This window comes from Mirounga leonina, unplaced genomic scaffold (genome assembly GCF_011800145.1).
Source record: "Mirounga leonina isolate KUSES-001 unplaced genomic scaffold, KU_Mleo_1.0 Mir_176, whole genome shotgun sequence".
NCBI classification, from domain to species: Eukaryota; Metazoa; Chordata; class Mammalia; order Carnivora; family Phocidae; genus Mirounga; species Mirounga leonina.
The window spans coordinates 12777244-12795056 of record NW_023270454.1 but is presented as its reverse complement, the minus strand read 5'-3'; the positions used below and the strand labels follow the sequence as shown (position 1 = coordinate 12795056).

The window sequence follows — 17813 nt, the reverse complement described above, 5'->3', positions numbered from 1 at the left end:
CCCCCAAATTTAATGTTTATTTTTTTCCCAACCAGTATACAGAGATATCATATAACATTATAGATTTATTTAAAGCTATTTATAGCAGATACATTTTAATGTAAGATAAACTTTTACAATGTAGGTCACTTTTTTTCAGTTCTACTCAATATTTGATTTTAAATGTCTTCAGAGTTCACTGATTTGAAACAAATTCCACTCAAAGCACAAAGTATACTGAAGGCTGCCAGTTTACAAAAAATGATCCATAAATGAGAAGTTTTAGCTACAGCATTGAACATTACAGTAGGAAAATATGTAAGATAAGTGACATTTCCACATGCCTGTATTATTCCCCGACTAGTTACTGCTGCAATGTATGAACAAGTTGGTGCACGATTACAACTCTTCTCTATCAGACATTCACAGATGCTCATTTCTTGTTGTTTTTCAAATACGTTATGTGAAACTCTGGACAAGAATTATTCATATTAAAATTATTCCTTAAAAGTGAAGGCAATAGTTCTCTATGGCAGAATTAAAACACAGCAAGATATAACACTCCAGTGTCTCTAGAAAGATCCTCATCAATCTCTCACATGGATGGCATTTGCTCCAAGCTGGGAGCTTTGGACTTAGCAGGCAGAGTGAATCACTTATACAATATTCTACGAAAAAATGATTGATTTGGAAATCTTGTGCTTTCACTATCAGTAGCATTAATTATTGCTTGCAAATAATGTTACCCAAAGCAGTTGCATTTACTGATCCTATCTTAAAACACTTGACAGGGAAAATAGCAAAACATCACAGGCTAACTTTACCTCTTGTTATTACGACTTTGCGCACACAGAAACATTTACAACTGAGGCTGTGACAAAACTAGTTTTTGTCCTCAATAGCTATACATAGAACACTAAATAAATTCTGGAGATTAGAAAAAGAAAAGTTTTATTAAAAACCAGGCACTATGGAAATTGGTACAAATGAAGTAACCTGAAAAATGTTATATTTGTATTTTTTTTCCTTAATGAGGTGATCTTAAATATAATATTTTAGGAACACTATCATTTTTGCTATAACTGTTAAATGTTTCATTCCTGAGATTTCTGGAGGAAATTAAATTTCTTAAAGTAAGCAAAAAAGAAAGAAATGGCTTTCCTAGATGGGAGGCTGAACTATGGATCAATATCTCAGTCAGTTACTTTCTGTCATTTTCCCATACATCAGGTTTTTCATTTGGGATATAGTCACACTGTAGTTTATTCTTTTAACTACTGGCCCCCAAATATGCCACATCTTTAAAGAGCTGAAATGTTCAGCTGAAAGATGGCATATAAGTAAAAGTTATTGTTACTAAAAATTTGCCATTGTAGGTAGCTTCTCTTTTTTCAAGTGAGAACATAAAAACAAAATGAGATTTTTACATCTGGTTTGATTTAAATAACAATTCAAGTATCTCCTTTAAAATGATATTCTGAAAAACATTAATATTTATGTACCACAAATTTAAATACATTTTTCTGAAAGGCAGAATATTCCTTGAATATCCTTTGTTTTAATCATTACATAGACTATAAAGATCAAAAGTTAGCTTTGGTTCACATCCCTGTTTTTGATAGTTCCTGATCGTTTTTATCCAAATACCTAACTAATCATTTAGAGATAAAGTTAATATCAAATGCATGGAGGAAAGCTTCAGACAATAACACAATTACATTTGGTTTAAAAAGCTATATTCAAATGAAGATATGGTCTAATAGAAGTCATTTGTTCTTATTTTCAGTTATAGTTGATATATAAGATGTTCACTGAGTTTCTGCATGAAATGGAGTTGTTTCATAGTCTTGAAAATGAATTCCCTTAGAAGTTGTGATCTTCATAATAGCACCATTCAAAGCATCATCTTCAATGAGTGTTATTAATCCACTTGCGATCATTGATGGGCTAAAAATAAAGGAAACATTGGTTTTTTAAAACTAAATATGAGGCATAATTATCACTACACTTTGAATTGTTTTTGAAAAATCTATTACCTTTACATGTTAGTAATAGGGAAATGGATATCATGAAGCTATGGCTACTTCCATATTTTAGTCAGTTAGATATCAACTAAATCATATGTCATTCTGACAGGAAGAATTTATGAATTTATATTTATTGTTCAGGAAATGATTATCTTCTCATCTTTATCTTACAGTAGATCTTAGACTTACCAGATAAAAACTGTATTAAAGTAGAAATGTGAGGAATTACAGATAAAGTTTACTGAACATCTATTATCTACTTGTTGCTGTTTTAAGAACCTTCCACGTAGCAATGTATTCATGGACTTTCCAAAAACCCTATTTTAGCATTATTTCTATTTTACAGGTGAGAAAATTGAGGTACCCAAAGGTTGACAGATAAATTTATGGTCAGGGGTAGAGGCAGGATTTGATCCCAAGTGGTCTGATTCCTTCGTCATGACGGTTATGTCTCTGGGCTGTGAGACCAACTGCTTGAACTCAAACACTGTTCACCAACCATGTGTGTTGATCAACTGTTTCTTATGAAAACGGTCGAAGCTACGGGGCCATATGAAATTTTGCAAAAGGTAAATGTGAATATCGCTTGGAATTTAGTCAAATTAGGTATCATAGTTTCCACTAACTAAACACCACGTTTTTTAAAAAAAAAAAATCTGATGATGGTCAAAGGCATTATGATGCACTGCTTCTCAGAATTCATAATGTATAAACATTCTATCTGGAAACCCAGAAAAAAATATTTTTTTAGAGAGTTTGCCAAAATGTCCACAACAGCCAAACTATGGAAAGGGCCAAGATGTCCATCGACAGATGAATGGATAAAGAAGATGTGGTATATATATATACAATGGAATATTATGCAGCCATCAAAAGGAATGAAATCTTGCCATTTGCAAAGACGTGGATGGAACTGGAGGGTATTATGCTGAGCGAAATAAGTCAGAGAAAGACATGTATCATATGATCTCACTGATATGAGGAATTCTTAATCTCAGGAAACAAACAGAGGGTTACTGGAGTGGTGGGGGGTGGGAGGGATGGGGTGGCTGGGTGATATACATTGGGGAGGGTATGTGCTACGGTGAGCACTGTGAATTGTGTAAGACTGCTGAATCACAGACCTCTACCTCTGAAACAAATAATACATTATATGTTAAAAAAAAAAAAGAAGAAGAAGAAGAAAATAGCAGGAAGGGAAAAATGAAGGGGGGGAATCAGAGGGGGAGACAAACCATGAGAGACTATGGACTCTGAGAAACAAACTGAGGGTTCTAGAGGGGAGGGGGGTGGGAGGATGGGTTAGCCTGGTGATGGGTATTAAAGAAGGCACGTACTGAATGGAGTGTTATACGCAAACAACGAATCATGGAACACTACATCAAAAATTAATGATGTAGGGCGTCTGGGTGGCTCAGTTGGTTAAGCGACTGCCTTCGGCTCAGGTCATGATCCTGGAGTCCCGGGATCGAGTCCCGCATCAGGCTCCCTGCTCACCAGGGGGTCTGCTTCTCCCTCTGACCCTCCCCCCTCTCATGCTCACTCTATCTCATTCTTTCTCTCAAATAAATAAATAAAATCTTTAAAAAAAATTAATGATGTAATGTATGGTGATTAACATAACATGATAAAATAAAAAAAAATGAGAAAGAGAGAGTCTGCTAAACCAACACTTTGAAGCACCCTTAGTTTCTCAAATTTAAAGGGTTTTTTCCCTTTTTATGACTTATGTTTAGATAGTACTTTGCTCCATCATATAAAGGAAGATCAGTATAGTTTTACTTACTCCAAAATTCCATAGAACTTCATCATATCCTTAATATGATCCTTATATTCTATATATTGTCCCATGTTTTCTTCTTTCTCAATGGATTCGAGGATGGGTGTATTAACAAAGCCTGGGCAAATGGCATTCAGTCTAACACCACTGTTCATGAGATTAGCTGCCATCTGTGGATTAGAAGTAGAAGGTTGCAGGTTTCAGTTGCTTTGTAAATGTATACCATGGGACACACTGATAATTAAAACCATTTCAAAGACTCTGGTGTGAAAAATACTAGTCAGATATCCTTCTAGTGATCTAACAATGACAATGTTAAGGTTGACTGGTAGCAGAAAATGAAAGAATAGGGCGCCTGGGTGGCTCAGTCGTTAAGCGTCTGCCTTCAGCTCAGGTCATGATCCCAGGGTCCTGGGATCGAGTCCCACATCAGGTTCCCTGCCCAGCAGGAAGGCTGTTTCTCCCTCTCCCACTCCCCCTGCTTGTGTTCCTGCTCTCGCTATCCCTCTCTCTGTCAAATAAATAAATAAAATCTTAAAAAAAAAAAAAAAGAAAAAAGAAAAGAAAAGAATACATACCTAAAGTATCAAATTAATTCTGGAAAGCCTCAGCTAATTAATTCTTTAAAAATCAATATTGCTGGGAAACTCCTGAAAATACTTGATTATCTAAGCTGCTCTTATCTACTGAACTCTGCAGGAAGCTAAACGTAAAAAGCCGAGGCTCAGAATCAGTATCTCTCAAGTTTGCTTTTAAAGATTAGGATTGTATATCAAGAGACTATTTCTTTAAAAATACTGTGAGTGGAACGTTTGGGACTCTGATTGATTATAAAGATACTCTTGATAATATGCACTATGTGGAAGGCAATTTAAGTATTTTCAGACTAGCATTCTTTGGCATAATTTCAATCTATTGATTTTATTTGAACTGTTTATAAAACAAAATGTAGTCAATTATTTTTGGATTCCATTAACTTACTGCTAAAGTTCATTTGTAACCCCCAAAATCAACAATCATGGATCTTTTGTGGTCATTTATGGACAAGCACAGAGCAAATGTTCCAACTAAGATCAAAAAGATGTTCTTGTTTCAGCTCTTATACTATAAACAAATGTCCTCTTCGTGATATATTTAGTCTATGTTTTTCCCATTTTTGTGCCTTTTGTTGGTGACTTTGCTATGTAAAACACCTCCCAAGCATAGTGGTGAAGTGCTGTTCAGTGTTCCTAAGTGAGGGAAGGCTGTGATGTACCTTACAGAGAAAATTCATATATTAGATAAGCTTCATGCAGGCATGAGGTGTAAATGCTGTTGGTCATGTTAATACATATCAAATACAATACATATTAAATGGGCTGTCTTTACATAGAAATATATATAAGACTAGACTATGTATGGATTGGTTGCTCAAAATGCTGTAACCAGAGGCTCAAAGGAACTAAACCCCGTATTTCCCCGAGGAGCAACAGTTCAATATTCTCTACTGCAGTGTTGGCAAGTGATTTGATAGAGCTAACTACCACAAATAATGAGAATTGACTGTACAGATTTACATTCTTGTCATTGTAAATAGGAGATTTTTGGTATTTAAAAATTATTTATTTTTTTTATTTAAATTCAATTAGCCAACGTATGGTAGATCATTAGTTTTTGGTGTAATGTTCAATGATTCATTAGTTGCATATAACACTCAGTGTTCATCAGAATTATTTTGTTTTGTAATAGCTTTATGTGTTCCTTAAAAGTTGAATTAAAGATTAAATCTCTGCAAAGTAAATAAAAATTTCCAATCAACTTGAATTAAGAGCATGAGAGCTGCTTATCTTCCTTTTTGACTGAACATTTACCGTTCATGCATCTACTTTCTTTCTCCCCATCTCTTCTCTATCTTTTTCTGTCCGGTCCCTCTCTTTGTCTCACCTAGATTAATCACAGCAGAGATTCCCCCAACTCTTTTATCCCCTTCTACACCTGTCCTCTCTAATACATTCTCTTAACAGCAGCCAGAATGGTCTTCTGAAAATGGAAACCTGATCTTGTCACTCCTTTGCATAAAAGACCCACTGATGCTTGCATTTCGAATCAAAGCTCATTTCTGGGGCCCATAAGCTGCTTTTTGTCTGGCTCTGGCTTCTGACTTTCCCCTTGCTCCTCAGGTTCCATTCAGAATGCCTCCTTTCGGTTAATAAAAAGGCAAGCATTCCTCTGTACACCTGTCACCCGAGGCCCCGTGGAGACGTCATCCTTGACTACTCTCTCTGGTAAATTCTGGTCCCATCCCTCTGTGCTCGCCTTTTTATGATATCTCCAGTGATAAGGGATACCTAATACATGTTCTACTCAAGGAGGCCTAAAGTTAATAAATTTTTAAATTTGGAGTCAATTTTAAAAATAAAGAGTGTCTTACCCCCCCCCCTTTTTTTTTTACCCTTAGGATATTTTTCCATAATGCATCTGTGTTTAGGACCAACTTAATTTTTACTTATTTTTATTTTTTAAGATTTTATTTATTTGACAGAGAGAGACACAGCGAGAGAGAGGGAACACAGGCAGGGGGATTGGGAGAGAGAGAAACAGGCTTCCCGCGGAGCAGGGAGCCCGATGCGGGGCTCGATCCCAGGACCCCGGGATCATGACCCGAGCCGAAGGCAGACGCTTAACGACTGAGCCACCCAGGCGCCCCTTCCAACTTCATTTTTAAAAGATCTCTTCTTCACTTGCTCCTTGATGTGATCTGAAAACCATCTTTTATAACAAAGATTAAAGGAAAATGTACTTTTCTCTCTTTAACCCAGATGTACGGAATTCTGAATTTCTTCCCCTCTGCTTTATAGAACTCATGTTTCATATATGCACCGAAAGAAAACAAGAGATACTGTGGTTGTTAGGTCCTCACCGCTGCTGAGCGTGTGAATCCAATTATGCCGTGCTTTGAAGCGCAATAAACAGGCTGTTGGGCCACAGGCATGAGCCCTGAAACAAACAAAACATTTACACAATTTCACTAAAAAGTAAGCAGATAAAAATCCAATAATTGCTATGCGACTGAGCAATTCAGGCCTATTCCATTTGAAGCTTATTCTACAAAATACACTACGATAATTACCAGACATTTTTCCTTCCATGATCTCTACTATACTGGCCAGAATTGATGTTATGTGAGTTACAGCCCAGGAATGAAGCCGAGAGTGATATGTAAGTCCTTCTGTCTCCCTGACCCTCTGTCAAGAGAAGTAAATATTATCTGGAACATAAACAGAATCACCTTTAAACCCAGTAAGTTACCACCAATTTTCAGTTGTTAAGTCTTGATTTTAAAAAGTGTCTAGTCTTCATTTTGTAAGACTTCCAAATGGCTTCCAAGTTTCTGAAGGGAGTCTTGGAGATGACTTGTCTTTGCTATAAATTAGTATGCGTTTCCCCATCGCCTATTGTACTGAATGGTGCCTCTAAAGTGTTTAAGAAAAGTCAAAGTAACTTCTTTTGATTTTGAGCTGTAGGAGATGCCTAGATCTTCCTGCCCATGACTTAGGTAAAGAAAGCCAGAAATTAAAAAAAGAAAAGAAAAGAAAACCAGAAATAAGAATGTATGATCCTATTTTATTTCATTTCATAATTATGTACTCTAACAGAATTCAAGCAATTTTAGAATTGGTTTAATTTTCCACATATACACAATAGTAACTGCTTGGATGTATGATTAAATTCATGGCTTGCAGAAACACTAGTATTGTAGTACACACAGCATCTTTTCTCCCCTACCTCCTGGCCCAACCCCCCAAAAGAAACAAAACAACAGGAAAAACCTTTTACTGAACTGTTACTATCAAGTTCATTTCTCATCATTATCAATTCTCTAATCAACAGTGACACTTTAAACCAGAGCCATGCGTATATTTCAGTTTTTAACAAATTTCCCCCATTAACTCATTTTAACATTTTTTAAATTTGTGATACCTGAGTCAAGCAACAGTGATCTCTGATTACTATAATGTTATTAATATCAAATGTCATGTTAATAATACTAAATTATTCTGCTGAGACACGTTCATCTCCACCCAGCTAACTAGTCCCAGAGCACCACCAATCAGTCGAGCGTGTTGTGCCAAAGTTCAGCAATACATGCAGACCTTAACCACTCCCTGGGTGCCTGCCAGGTCTCAATTTATAAAGTATGTTTGCTCAAGAGCAGTTTAAATCCCTGAGGATGGTAGATCACACATAGTGCGTCCACCCGGTGATTTCAAAGTACTGTACCGTGTGGCTCTCTTGTTGTTGTCGTGCTTGTTGTTTCTTAGCTTAAGTAAAATGTGTAAGTTAATTAAGTTCATCGGTGTCAGTCAACAAGAATTTATGATGCCTCCACAGGGTACACAGGTGTGTTAGGGGTTGGGGACAAAGGGAATAAGTAGGTGCAGCCAGACATTGCTGCTGCTTGCTCTTCTAAGTTAGTCGTTGTTTTGCCTCTCCTTAAAGGTTTACGAGACACAGGCAGTTGGTTGGAGGATGGTGTTCACGGACTGCAGGAAATGCAGAATGAACCTTAGTTAGAGATAAGCTGACGCAGCCACAGAAACAAAAAAGCACAAAGACACCGTTCATAAATGTTGTCAAAGATGAATTCGGAATGAATTTCTGTCACTTGTGCGAAGGTACTGAACTTCTGAACCCAAGCTAGTTCAAAGTGTCACAGAAGTGAAATAAATCAAATAGTGTTAGGTCGGTTCCATCTAAGAAGCAAGCACAAAACACAGACGTTCCTCTAAAGACACAATTGTAAAGGCGACCAGAATGTGAAAAATTTGTTTGCATTTTTAAAGTGGCATTCGGTTTTATGAATCTTGTTAACATTATAATGACATTTTCACTGCTATCCTGCAAAATGTCTGTTTATGCATTGCTTTCACTTTCTGATATTAGATCAAAGCCTGTATAAATCAGTATCAGACATTCAGAAATCGTGTCCTTTTCTATTTTTTTACAGCTTTATTGAGGTATAACGGACACACAATAAACCACATATATTTAAAGCGTACAGTTTGATAAGTTCTGACATATGTATACACCCATGAAACCATGACCACAATCAAGATAATGAACATATCCATCACCTAAAAGTCTCCTCGTGCCCCTTTGTCATCTCTTCCTTCTGCTTTTCCCCTCCCTCTAGGCAAACACTGATCTGCTTTGTGTCACTGTAGTTTGCCTTTTCTAGAAGTTTATACAAATGTAATCATATATTGTAAACTCTTTTGGTCTGACTTCTTTCACTCGGGATAATTATTATGAGCTTTATCCATGCTGTAGTGTGTATCAATAGCTCATTTTTCCTTTCTTTTTTTTCTGAATAGTATTCCACTGTACGGATATACCCATCAGTTACATATACATTCACCTGTTGATAGATATCTGGATTGTTTCCACTTTTAGGGTATTACATATTTAGGGAATTCTTTTTTTTCAATTACTTAAGCAAGTCGTAGTTAACTTAGTTAAATACAGATTTTTTTCTTTATCTTCCCATACATATAGATTTTCACTGTTGCTTCTTATGTTTCAAACAGGTAGGGTGGGTTAGTGATCCGCACTGCTTTCCCCCCAGCTTGCCAATGGACAGTCCAGGTGGAAATTTACTATCTGTACCTCAGCTTGCTATTGTGAAAAGAAGACTAAATGGGTAGAGAAAGGCTTTTTTTTTTTTTAAGGCCTTTGTTTTTCTTCTTAACAATGATTTTGTTCTGAATATTTCAGAAATCCAACATTTTCTACTGGATCTCAAAAGCCACTTTTCTTTTACACACAATGCTATTGCTATTGTGGTCCAGCTTCAGCATTTTTAGCTGTACTTCTGTTACTTACCTTAGCCCTAAAACACTAATATATGTTGTTTCTGTGTGTTTCAAATAAAAATGTATATTCTGAGGCTGGGAATCAGGGTCAGCAGGTAGAATTGTGCAGGGTGTGTACGTTATGACTCTGGAAACACCATTAACAGGGTAGTGTAAATTTTGCCCTTCCCCACCCCCAAATTCCTGCAGTTTACAACCTGCACAACCAGACATGGCAGCCGTCTCTGGTAGAGGAGGACGACCAAACAAAAGAGACTGCGAAGGAAGAGCCAGTAGAGGTAGGAAGAAGACAAGCTAAGCACCGTGTCATAGAAACTAAAGATAGTATTCTAAGAAGCCTACAGTGGTCACTGTGATCAAGTGCAGAATCAAATGAGAATCATTCCTCTTGAGATATGAACATGTCTCAGTATCACTTATCTAAAAGTAATACCCTTGGTCTCACATTTTCCTCCAGCTACAATTCCCTATCTCTTGACAACACAAAGTACTGAGAAGAGTTACTCTATTCACGATCTCAACTCTCCTTGCTTCCCATTTGCTGAACAACTCACTCTACTTGGGCTTCCATCTCACTGCTCCAATCAAACATCTCATGACCAACACTTTCTTATACTATTTAACCACTCAAAATGTCCTTTTAATCAAAGTGGTCAAGAGGGATGATATACCATAGTAGTTTGGACTTTGGGTGCCGTGATGGCTGAATTAAAAAAAAAAAAAATTTTTTTTTCAGGGAGGACTTTTTTTTAAATCTTTTTAAAAATTCATTTGAGAAACAGAATGCGTGCAAGCACAAGCAGGGGGGCGTCAGAGGGAGAGGAAGAGGCAGACTCCCTGCTGAGCAGGGAGCCTGATGCAGGGCTCGATCCCAGGACCCCGGGATCATGACCTGAGGTGAAGGCAGACCCTTAACTGACTGAGCCACCCAAGCGCCCCCCGAGTTCAAATTTTGAATCCACCACAATGAGCTATGTGACCTTTGAAGAAGTGCTGGCTACCAAGGTGTTTTTCTTCTGTGAACCAGAGCCATCAGAGTAACTGCTGAGTCTCCAATGAGCTAATTTACATAAAATACTTCAAGTAGCGCCTGGCACATAATAAACTCTACTATTTGCTATTATTTTATATAAATACTTTCCTTAAGAGGAAACATCCCCAAATCTTGTTTTATAGACTTATTTATCCACATTATGTCTTTTTGTGAGAATGTACATTTTGAACTAAAATGCCACAAATCTGGTCCAGTGTCCTAACTTTCTTTGGTTTCTGAACTGTGGCAAACTGTGGGCTATTAATCCTAATTGAAGAGGATTTACAGAAGTACATTCATTTAAGATCTGTGTGTTTAGTACCTTTCAAGTACAAGGTATAGGGAAGTAGTCTTTAAAATATACTCTATTGAGGGGCGCCTGGGTGGCTCAGTTGGTTAAGCGTCTGCCTTCGGCTCAGGTCATGATCCCAGCGTCCTGGGATCGAGCCCCTCATTGGGCTCCCTGCTCAGTGGGGAGCCTGCTTCTCCCTCTGCCTCTGCCCCTGCTTGTGTTCACTCACTCTCTCTCTCAAATAAATAAAATAATATATACTCTATTGAAACGTGTCAGACTAATGGGAAGACCCCTCGTGCAGTGGGAGAGTAGAAATTCATTGGCTGAACTGCTAGATCAGTGCCCGTCATCCAACTTCAAGGGACTTTTGCCAGTATTAGGACTACAGGACCAGCTGCTGTACTTAATTTGGGTTTTTAACATCTTGCAAATTAATACCTATATGCAAAGGGTCTTCATGTTAAAGGACTTAAGAACAACAACAAAACAAAGGATTGTGGCAACGAGACGGCAGTCTCCAAAGAAATGACATTTTGTTTAATATTGTGAGACATTTCTTATTAGTGTTTAAAAATGGATACCTTATATTTAAAATTTAAGGTCAAGAATAGAGTTTTTATCTCTAAAACTCTCTATCTCTAAACCCTCTAAAACTTTTATCTCTAATACTCTAGACCCAGCATGGTGCAAAGTTCACTTACAGAATCCCAAAATGACTTTCTCTAAAATATAACATGTCTAGTTAGTTACAGGATTATGTTTATCATAACAATAAATTTAGAAAAAAAATCAATAGGAGAAATTCTAGCCACAAAATAGAGAAATCGTTCCTACAACTGCTCAGGATAATACCACCAAATAGCCACTGACTGATGAGATAATTACAAAGAAAAATTTAAATACCTGAAAATTACATATGCAATTACAGAACATACAAGGAAGTCATTTAGAAAAATATAATTTCCATTTCCACATTTGTTCTTCCATCTTTAATATTCTTTCTGGCCATATTTGCAACAGATAGCTTTAATCTCTACATCTTGTAGGATGTAAAAAAATCCAAAAGGATTTTGTGCAAAAAACTGAAATCTGTTTGGACAGGAATTGTACTGGATCCCCAAACTGATTTTCTTTTAAGTGGATAGAAGCCATATGAAATAGATTACAGAGAAGCACTAAAGAAATTCAACTTAGGAAAATAAATTGAGAATCTAAGGATACCAATCTTTGTATAATAAATTGTAGTTCAGCAGCTATGCCAAAAAGCAGGAATCTGAACCCCTCGCATTTTCTTTACAATCAAAAAGGAAACCATGTACCCACCTTTCTGTTTTTAACTATCACATCTCTAAGACAAAGGAAAAGGGAGAACTAGTGAGAAATCTGTTTATCTATATTTGTGCAGAAAGCTGACCAAAGTAATGGAGGCACTTCCTCATTATGTGATGTTCCACATAACAGAACACCTTATCTGATGCTGCTTTTTTCCCCCTAGGTATCATGTTTACCATTAACAAATCATGTTTTATTTATTTACCTATTTTATTTATTTTATTTTATTTTGTTTTTTTAAAGATTTTTTATTTATTTATCTGAGAGAGAGAATGGGAGACAGAGAGCATGAGAGGGGGAGGAACAGAGGGAGAAGCAGACTCCCCACTGAGCAGGGAGTCCGATACGGGACTCGATCCCGGGACTCCAGGATCATGACCTGAGCCGAAGGCAGTTGCTTAACTGACTGAGCCACCCAGGTGCCCTGTATTTTATTTATTTTAAAGATTTATTTATTTACTTTAGAAAGAGAGAGAGAGAGCACGAGCAAGGAGGGGGAGGGGGAGAGGGGGAGAGGTGGAGGGAGAAGGAGGGGAAAGAAGCAGACTCCCAGCTCAGCGGGGAGCCCTCCGCGGGAGTCGACTTCACCAGTCGAAGATCATGACCTGAGCTGAAATCAAGAGGCAGATGCTTAACCGACTGACACACCCAGGCACCCCCAAATCATGTTTTAAAGTGTGACATGACATAAAAAGTGGTCTAAGCCCTCCTAAAACCATGACATCTTCTATAATAAAAATCTTTCCAGAAAGGTAATTTTGTTTGTTAAGAATTAACTTTATTAATTCTTAGAAAGTGGCTTCTAAAGTTGCACCAAAATTCTCCTTCCTAAAAGTTCAGGCATTGCCTGTGCTGTGATCAAAAGAAACAGAGATGGGCTTCTGTAGCCACTCAGTGAATCTCCCTCTGCAAACTGGAAGCTAGCTGCTCAAAGTGTGGTCCAAGGACCAGCACCACAATTTCAGGACCCCTCCCAGACCTACTGAGTTGGAATTTACATCTAAACAAAATCCCTAGGTAATATCTATGCATATTAGATTCCAGAAGACTTATTCATTTCCTAATCTGGCTAGGAAGCCCTAAGTCTTTTTATCCATTCCTCAAAAGGCCAACTTATCAATATTTCAGCTTTCTTATTGATCCTTCTAGTCTGTGCCTTCTTAATAATTTTAAGCCATAAGACAGCAAAATGGACACCATGAAGAACGTTGCCAGTACAAAACGAGAAATGTGGCTCACATATTCCTAACAGCTGACATCTGACCAATAAAGATCCAGATACTGTAGGATCACCTAATCTATGACATACACTAATAACGGCAAAATAAAAGTTGTTGTTATTACTACTGCTAATTCTCACCACATTTTCCAAGTTATATATAGTTGTTCGACTATAAGTTGTAGGGACTTGGTAAAAGGTAAATGTGACATCATATAGCCAATAGTTGAGCACAATGCCTGTGACTTGGAAGTTGCTAAATATGTTAGGCCCCCTTCCTTGTATCAGGAATACTTGCAGAAGGTGGTACCACGTGATTCTTTTTACTTTCAGCCTAGAGATGAAAGAAGGTGATGAATATTTTAGCTCATCTGAAATTTCTGCTCTCTTGTGACATTCCAGTCCAACTACCGTTCTTCAGGCCATGGGAGACCCAGTGCCTTGAAATTCAGTATCATGTTTCTGTTTAAAAAGTCTATGTCACGCTAACCATTTGGTTCTGCCATGCTGATAAGAGATACTGATGTACAGCTCTTCAGGTAGAAATTTTGCCTAGTTACATCCATATCCCCCTTTTCCTTTCTGTACATGCTCAATGTATGCTTGATTAAGTTGAATCTGTTAGTTAAAGCGGTATCTTTAGGACATCCACCTTAACACAAACTACGAGCTAATTATATCAGCTTAGATGAAACATATAGCTCAAGTAAGTATGATCCTGGGTTGATATTTAAGACATGCTAAAAAAAAAAATCTATGATTGTTTTCTTGAGACCCTACTGTTTTCAGAAAATAAGTTTTCTTATTTACGGTTTTTAATCTCAGTAAATAAGACCCTAATGGGATCTCTCACAAAATGCCCCTGAGTGCCTGTCTCGGAGGCACAGAGAATGCTCCCAGTGAACACCAGGACCTCAGCAGCTGGGTATGTAGGCAGGTAGAGGCAGGATTAGCAGGCAGATTGCTTTTCCTGTGACAACTACTTCGTCCTTCCCACTGTTTGAAGCAACGAACTATATAAGAAGCACACTTGACTCTCACCGGATGTCTTGTGCTCAGAGCACAGCTGTTGAATGACCCGCCTTAAACCAGACTTCATGCTGATCTGTTGTTGTTCCTCTCAACTATTTTTTTTAATAGTTAAGGATGAATATGTCAACACGAGCACAGCTTTATATACTGTGTTTATAGACAGAAACTCCTAGAGAAGAGTCTAGGTTGTTAACAGTGCTCAGAACATCTTCTGGAGCTCCCAGCTGGCGCACACCCTTCCCTCAATACGCGGAGGAATCACTCTCTGCTTGACTCCTGTTTGTTAAACTTATTAATTGCATTTGATACTTGGTCTGCGTCAGTGGTCATTACTCATTAACTTCTCTGCCCAAACCAGTGTTTCAACTTAAGGTTTTACTGACAGTGAAGGACTCCAGTGAATCTATGTAAGAGATCGTGAGGGAAGGCTGGTGGAGTTCAACAGCACCCACAGCTAGTCCTTTAATAGAGGGACCAGGAGGGGGGAGATAGGAACAAATCTGAGGGAAGGAAGTTCGGAAAACACCTCTGGAAAACACAGAGGAAGCAAGCATTAGAAATATCTTTCCTAGATTTTGTCCTTTATACCTCAATAAAGCTGGGGGAAAAATACTTTGACTCTGGTAACTCCTCAAAGACTTTTTTGGTCATCTGGCCTCTCCCAACAGGCTATGACTTCAAGGGTTTAAAACTGTTGGTAACATTTCTGAGGAAAATGTGAAGCCAGAGAGGTTCTCACTGATCTTTTTCTACTATTACAAAATCCCAAGTGTTTATCAAACCAATCTTATTGTGGGAAGAAGAGACGCTCTTGGGGACTGGATCGAATACAAGGCAATGCATCTTCATCCTCTTTGTGAGATGAAAGGACATAAGTGCCAAAGCCCAGGGTGGGAAGAGAGGTGGCAGGGCCTGCCTAGGTTGGCCAGTGACAGCAAAGAAACAATACAAAGGCATCAGGTATAGAGGTCAGGCATTATGGAGGGAGGGTACGTCTCTACATAAGGATGAAGGCACCACATTAAACAGAATGGACAAAGATGAGCTACGTAACCATTATACGTAGAGTTACCCTGCGGGTTGGGAGGAATGTCAGGTGGAGAAGCAGCCTGGAATGCTATGATATTCATTAAATTGTAAGAGTGCCAGAAAGGTAATTTGAGACCAAAACGATCTTATCACTGAATTTGTATTTATTCACCGTTTCATCTGCATGATTAGAGAAAGATCCACACACGGTTCCAAATGTTGACTCGGAAACAGGTAAGAAGAGAATGAATACCCAGGGGTGGGTAGTGTGATAAAGCAAGCTCTTAGCCAAGAAAGCAAAGTGGACGTCTAATTGTAATCCTTAAATTGTGCTTCTCAATGACGTGTTTTGACTTGTGACTTTGGTAACCTCCTCGGACATTTTCAGGGCTTTACTCTGTGTGTCAAATGGGGCAAAAGCTTAAGATATCACTGAGGTTTAGTTATGTGGTCTTGAGATTAAAGCGGTGCCCAGAAGGCCTGAAGATAACTAGCACATTTCACTGGTTTCATGGAGTTATAGGAAGTCAGTTTCTTTTACCTCACAGTTGGGCTAAACTAGTCACGGATGGAGAGCCAGATTAACAATCTCACGGACAGAAGAGTTAGATCACCTGGTGATTAAGACAGAAGAGGTCCTGTATCAGGTTGCTTGCATGGGAATTTCAGCTTTACTGCTGCCTTGCTGTGTAAGCTTGTGCAAGATACTCAAATTCTCCTACCCTGATTTCCTTCTCTGTGAAATGGAGATTACAGAATCTACTTCATGGGGTGGTTGTATTAAATGAGGTAATATACACACGATGCTTAAAATAGTATTGTGTAAACAGTAAGTGCTCAATGAATGTTGAGTGTGATGACATCTTTAAATATTTTTATTGGCCAAAAGGCAGTAGTACATTGCATTTTTTAATTATGCTCTGAGGCAAGTAAGCCCCCCGCCTTTTTTTTAAGCCTCCTCTTATGGTACAGAATGTCTCAAACAGAGTCCAAAATTGATCTAGCCCTAAGGCTTCCAGACTTCCTGGGAATGAAAGAAATGCCTCCAGTGACAGAAGGGCAAGGGGCCCCCTGGGCAGGGTTCATGCTTCTTCAATCCTTGTTAGCCCTTTAGCTTCAAGACACAACCCATGGGATTATCTCTTGATCACCACCCCACGTTTTTCTACATTTCTACTTTTATTAAGATATCAAATATTTCTTGTTAATTCTCCAATCATTTATGTATTTTTTCCCTTGTAATTTCATTTCAAAATGGTGCAGATATAGCCTTGGCAATTTGCCTCTAGGGTTTCAGACTCCCAGAATCTACAATGTGGCTCTCTTGGGCCAAATATCTAAGCCTTGCCCATGCTCTCACCTTTTACCACATCCTCAGAACTGAAATGTTATCATTTATAAGTAGACGTAACATTAGGAAAAATAACCAAGTTACCGTGAAAAACTTGTAGAATTGGTTCTATAATAACTTTAGGGATGTCATTTTGTCTTTAAGCAACCCAGAAACCAAAATGCTAGTCTGTTTTCTGAGAACCTCTCAAGAAGGAGATTTCTAAGCCTCCCTTGGTTTGAAGAGTTTAAAGAGGATCATCTGACAATGAAGCCCAGAGGAAGGAGAAAGAACAAAGCTGAGAATCAGAGCTCTGATGTGGTCACAGGTGCTTGCACACCTGACCCCTGAAATACAACTGGAACTGGGAGGTGGGGCACAGGGGAGAGGTGGGGAACACCTGTTCTGAACACCTGTTCTGAAATTACGACATGACCGAAACCAGATAATGTAAGGAAGTCTCCCTACTTTGGGACGTGCAGAGTTTAGACGACTCACTGTCAATACCGGTCAGACTTCGAAAACTTCATAATTTCATTTGAACTACTGAAGAAGCACTGGTGATTTTTTTTTTTTCCCCTAGAATTTTAGAAGTCAAGTCATCTGGTTAAGTTGCTCCAAAAGTTTCTGCCAAAGATTTATAGCCACTATTGAGTAATATGGTACCGGGTGGTATTAAATCCTACTGCCCTGAACAAAACAGAGTTTGGATTACACGTTGTGGCAAAGACTGTTAGCCGTCTAGGAATCCATTCTTTCCTTAGGCACAGAGCTAGGTGACATTCTCAGACCCTCTTGTAGTTAGGTGAGCCATGAGGTCAAATTCTGTTCTGGAACCTGAACACAAGTGAGGCTGGGGGTAGAGGGGTTTAGAAAGGCAGCTTTGCCCCCCTACCCCGTGCTCT

General features: G+C 38.3%; 1 protein-coding gene across 2 annotated transcripts in view; it reads right to left on the bottom strand.

The window, feature by feature from the left end:
* Nucleotides 1–1770: 1770 nt before the first annotated feature.
* Nucleotides 1771–17813, bottom strand: part of HPGD (15-hydroxyprostaglandin dehydrogenase) — a 29878-nt gene continuing 13835 nt past the window's right edge. Inside the window, exons 6-8 of one of the 2 annotated variants that reach the window (XM_035022682.1) lie at nucleotides 6686–6762; nucleotides 3793–3956; nucleotides 1771–1926 (exon numbers count right to left, since the gene is read on the bottom strand). In XM_035022682.1, the coding sequence (XP_034878573.1) occupies nucleotides 1788–1926; nucleotides 3793–3956; nucleotides 6686–6762 (380 nt within the window). In that variant the 3' untranslated portion in view covers nucleotides 1771–1787. Of the gene's footprint in view, nucleotides 1927–3792; nucleotides 3957–6685; nucleotides 6763–7347; nucleotides 8310–17813 lie in introns of those variants that run through there. The other variant, XM_035022683.1, reaches the window with a different exon arrangement.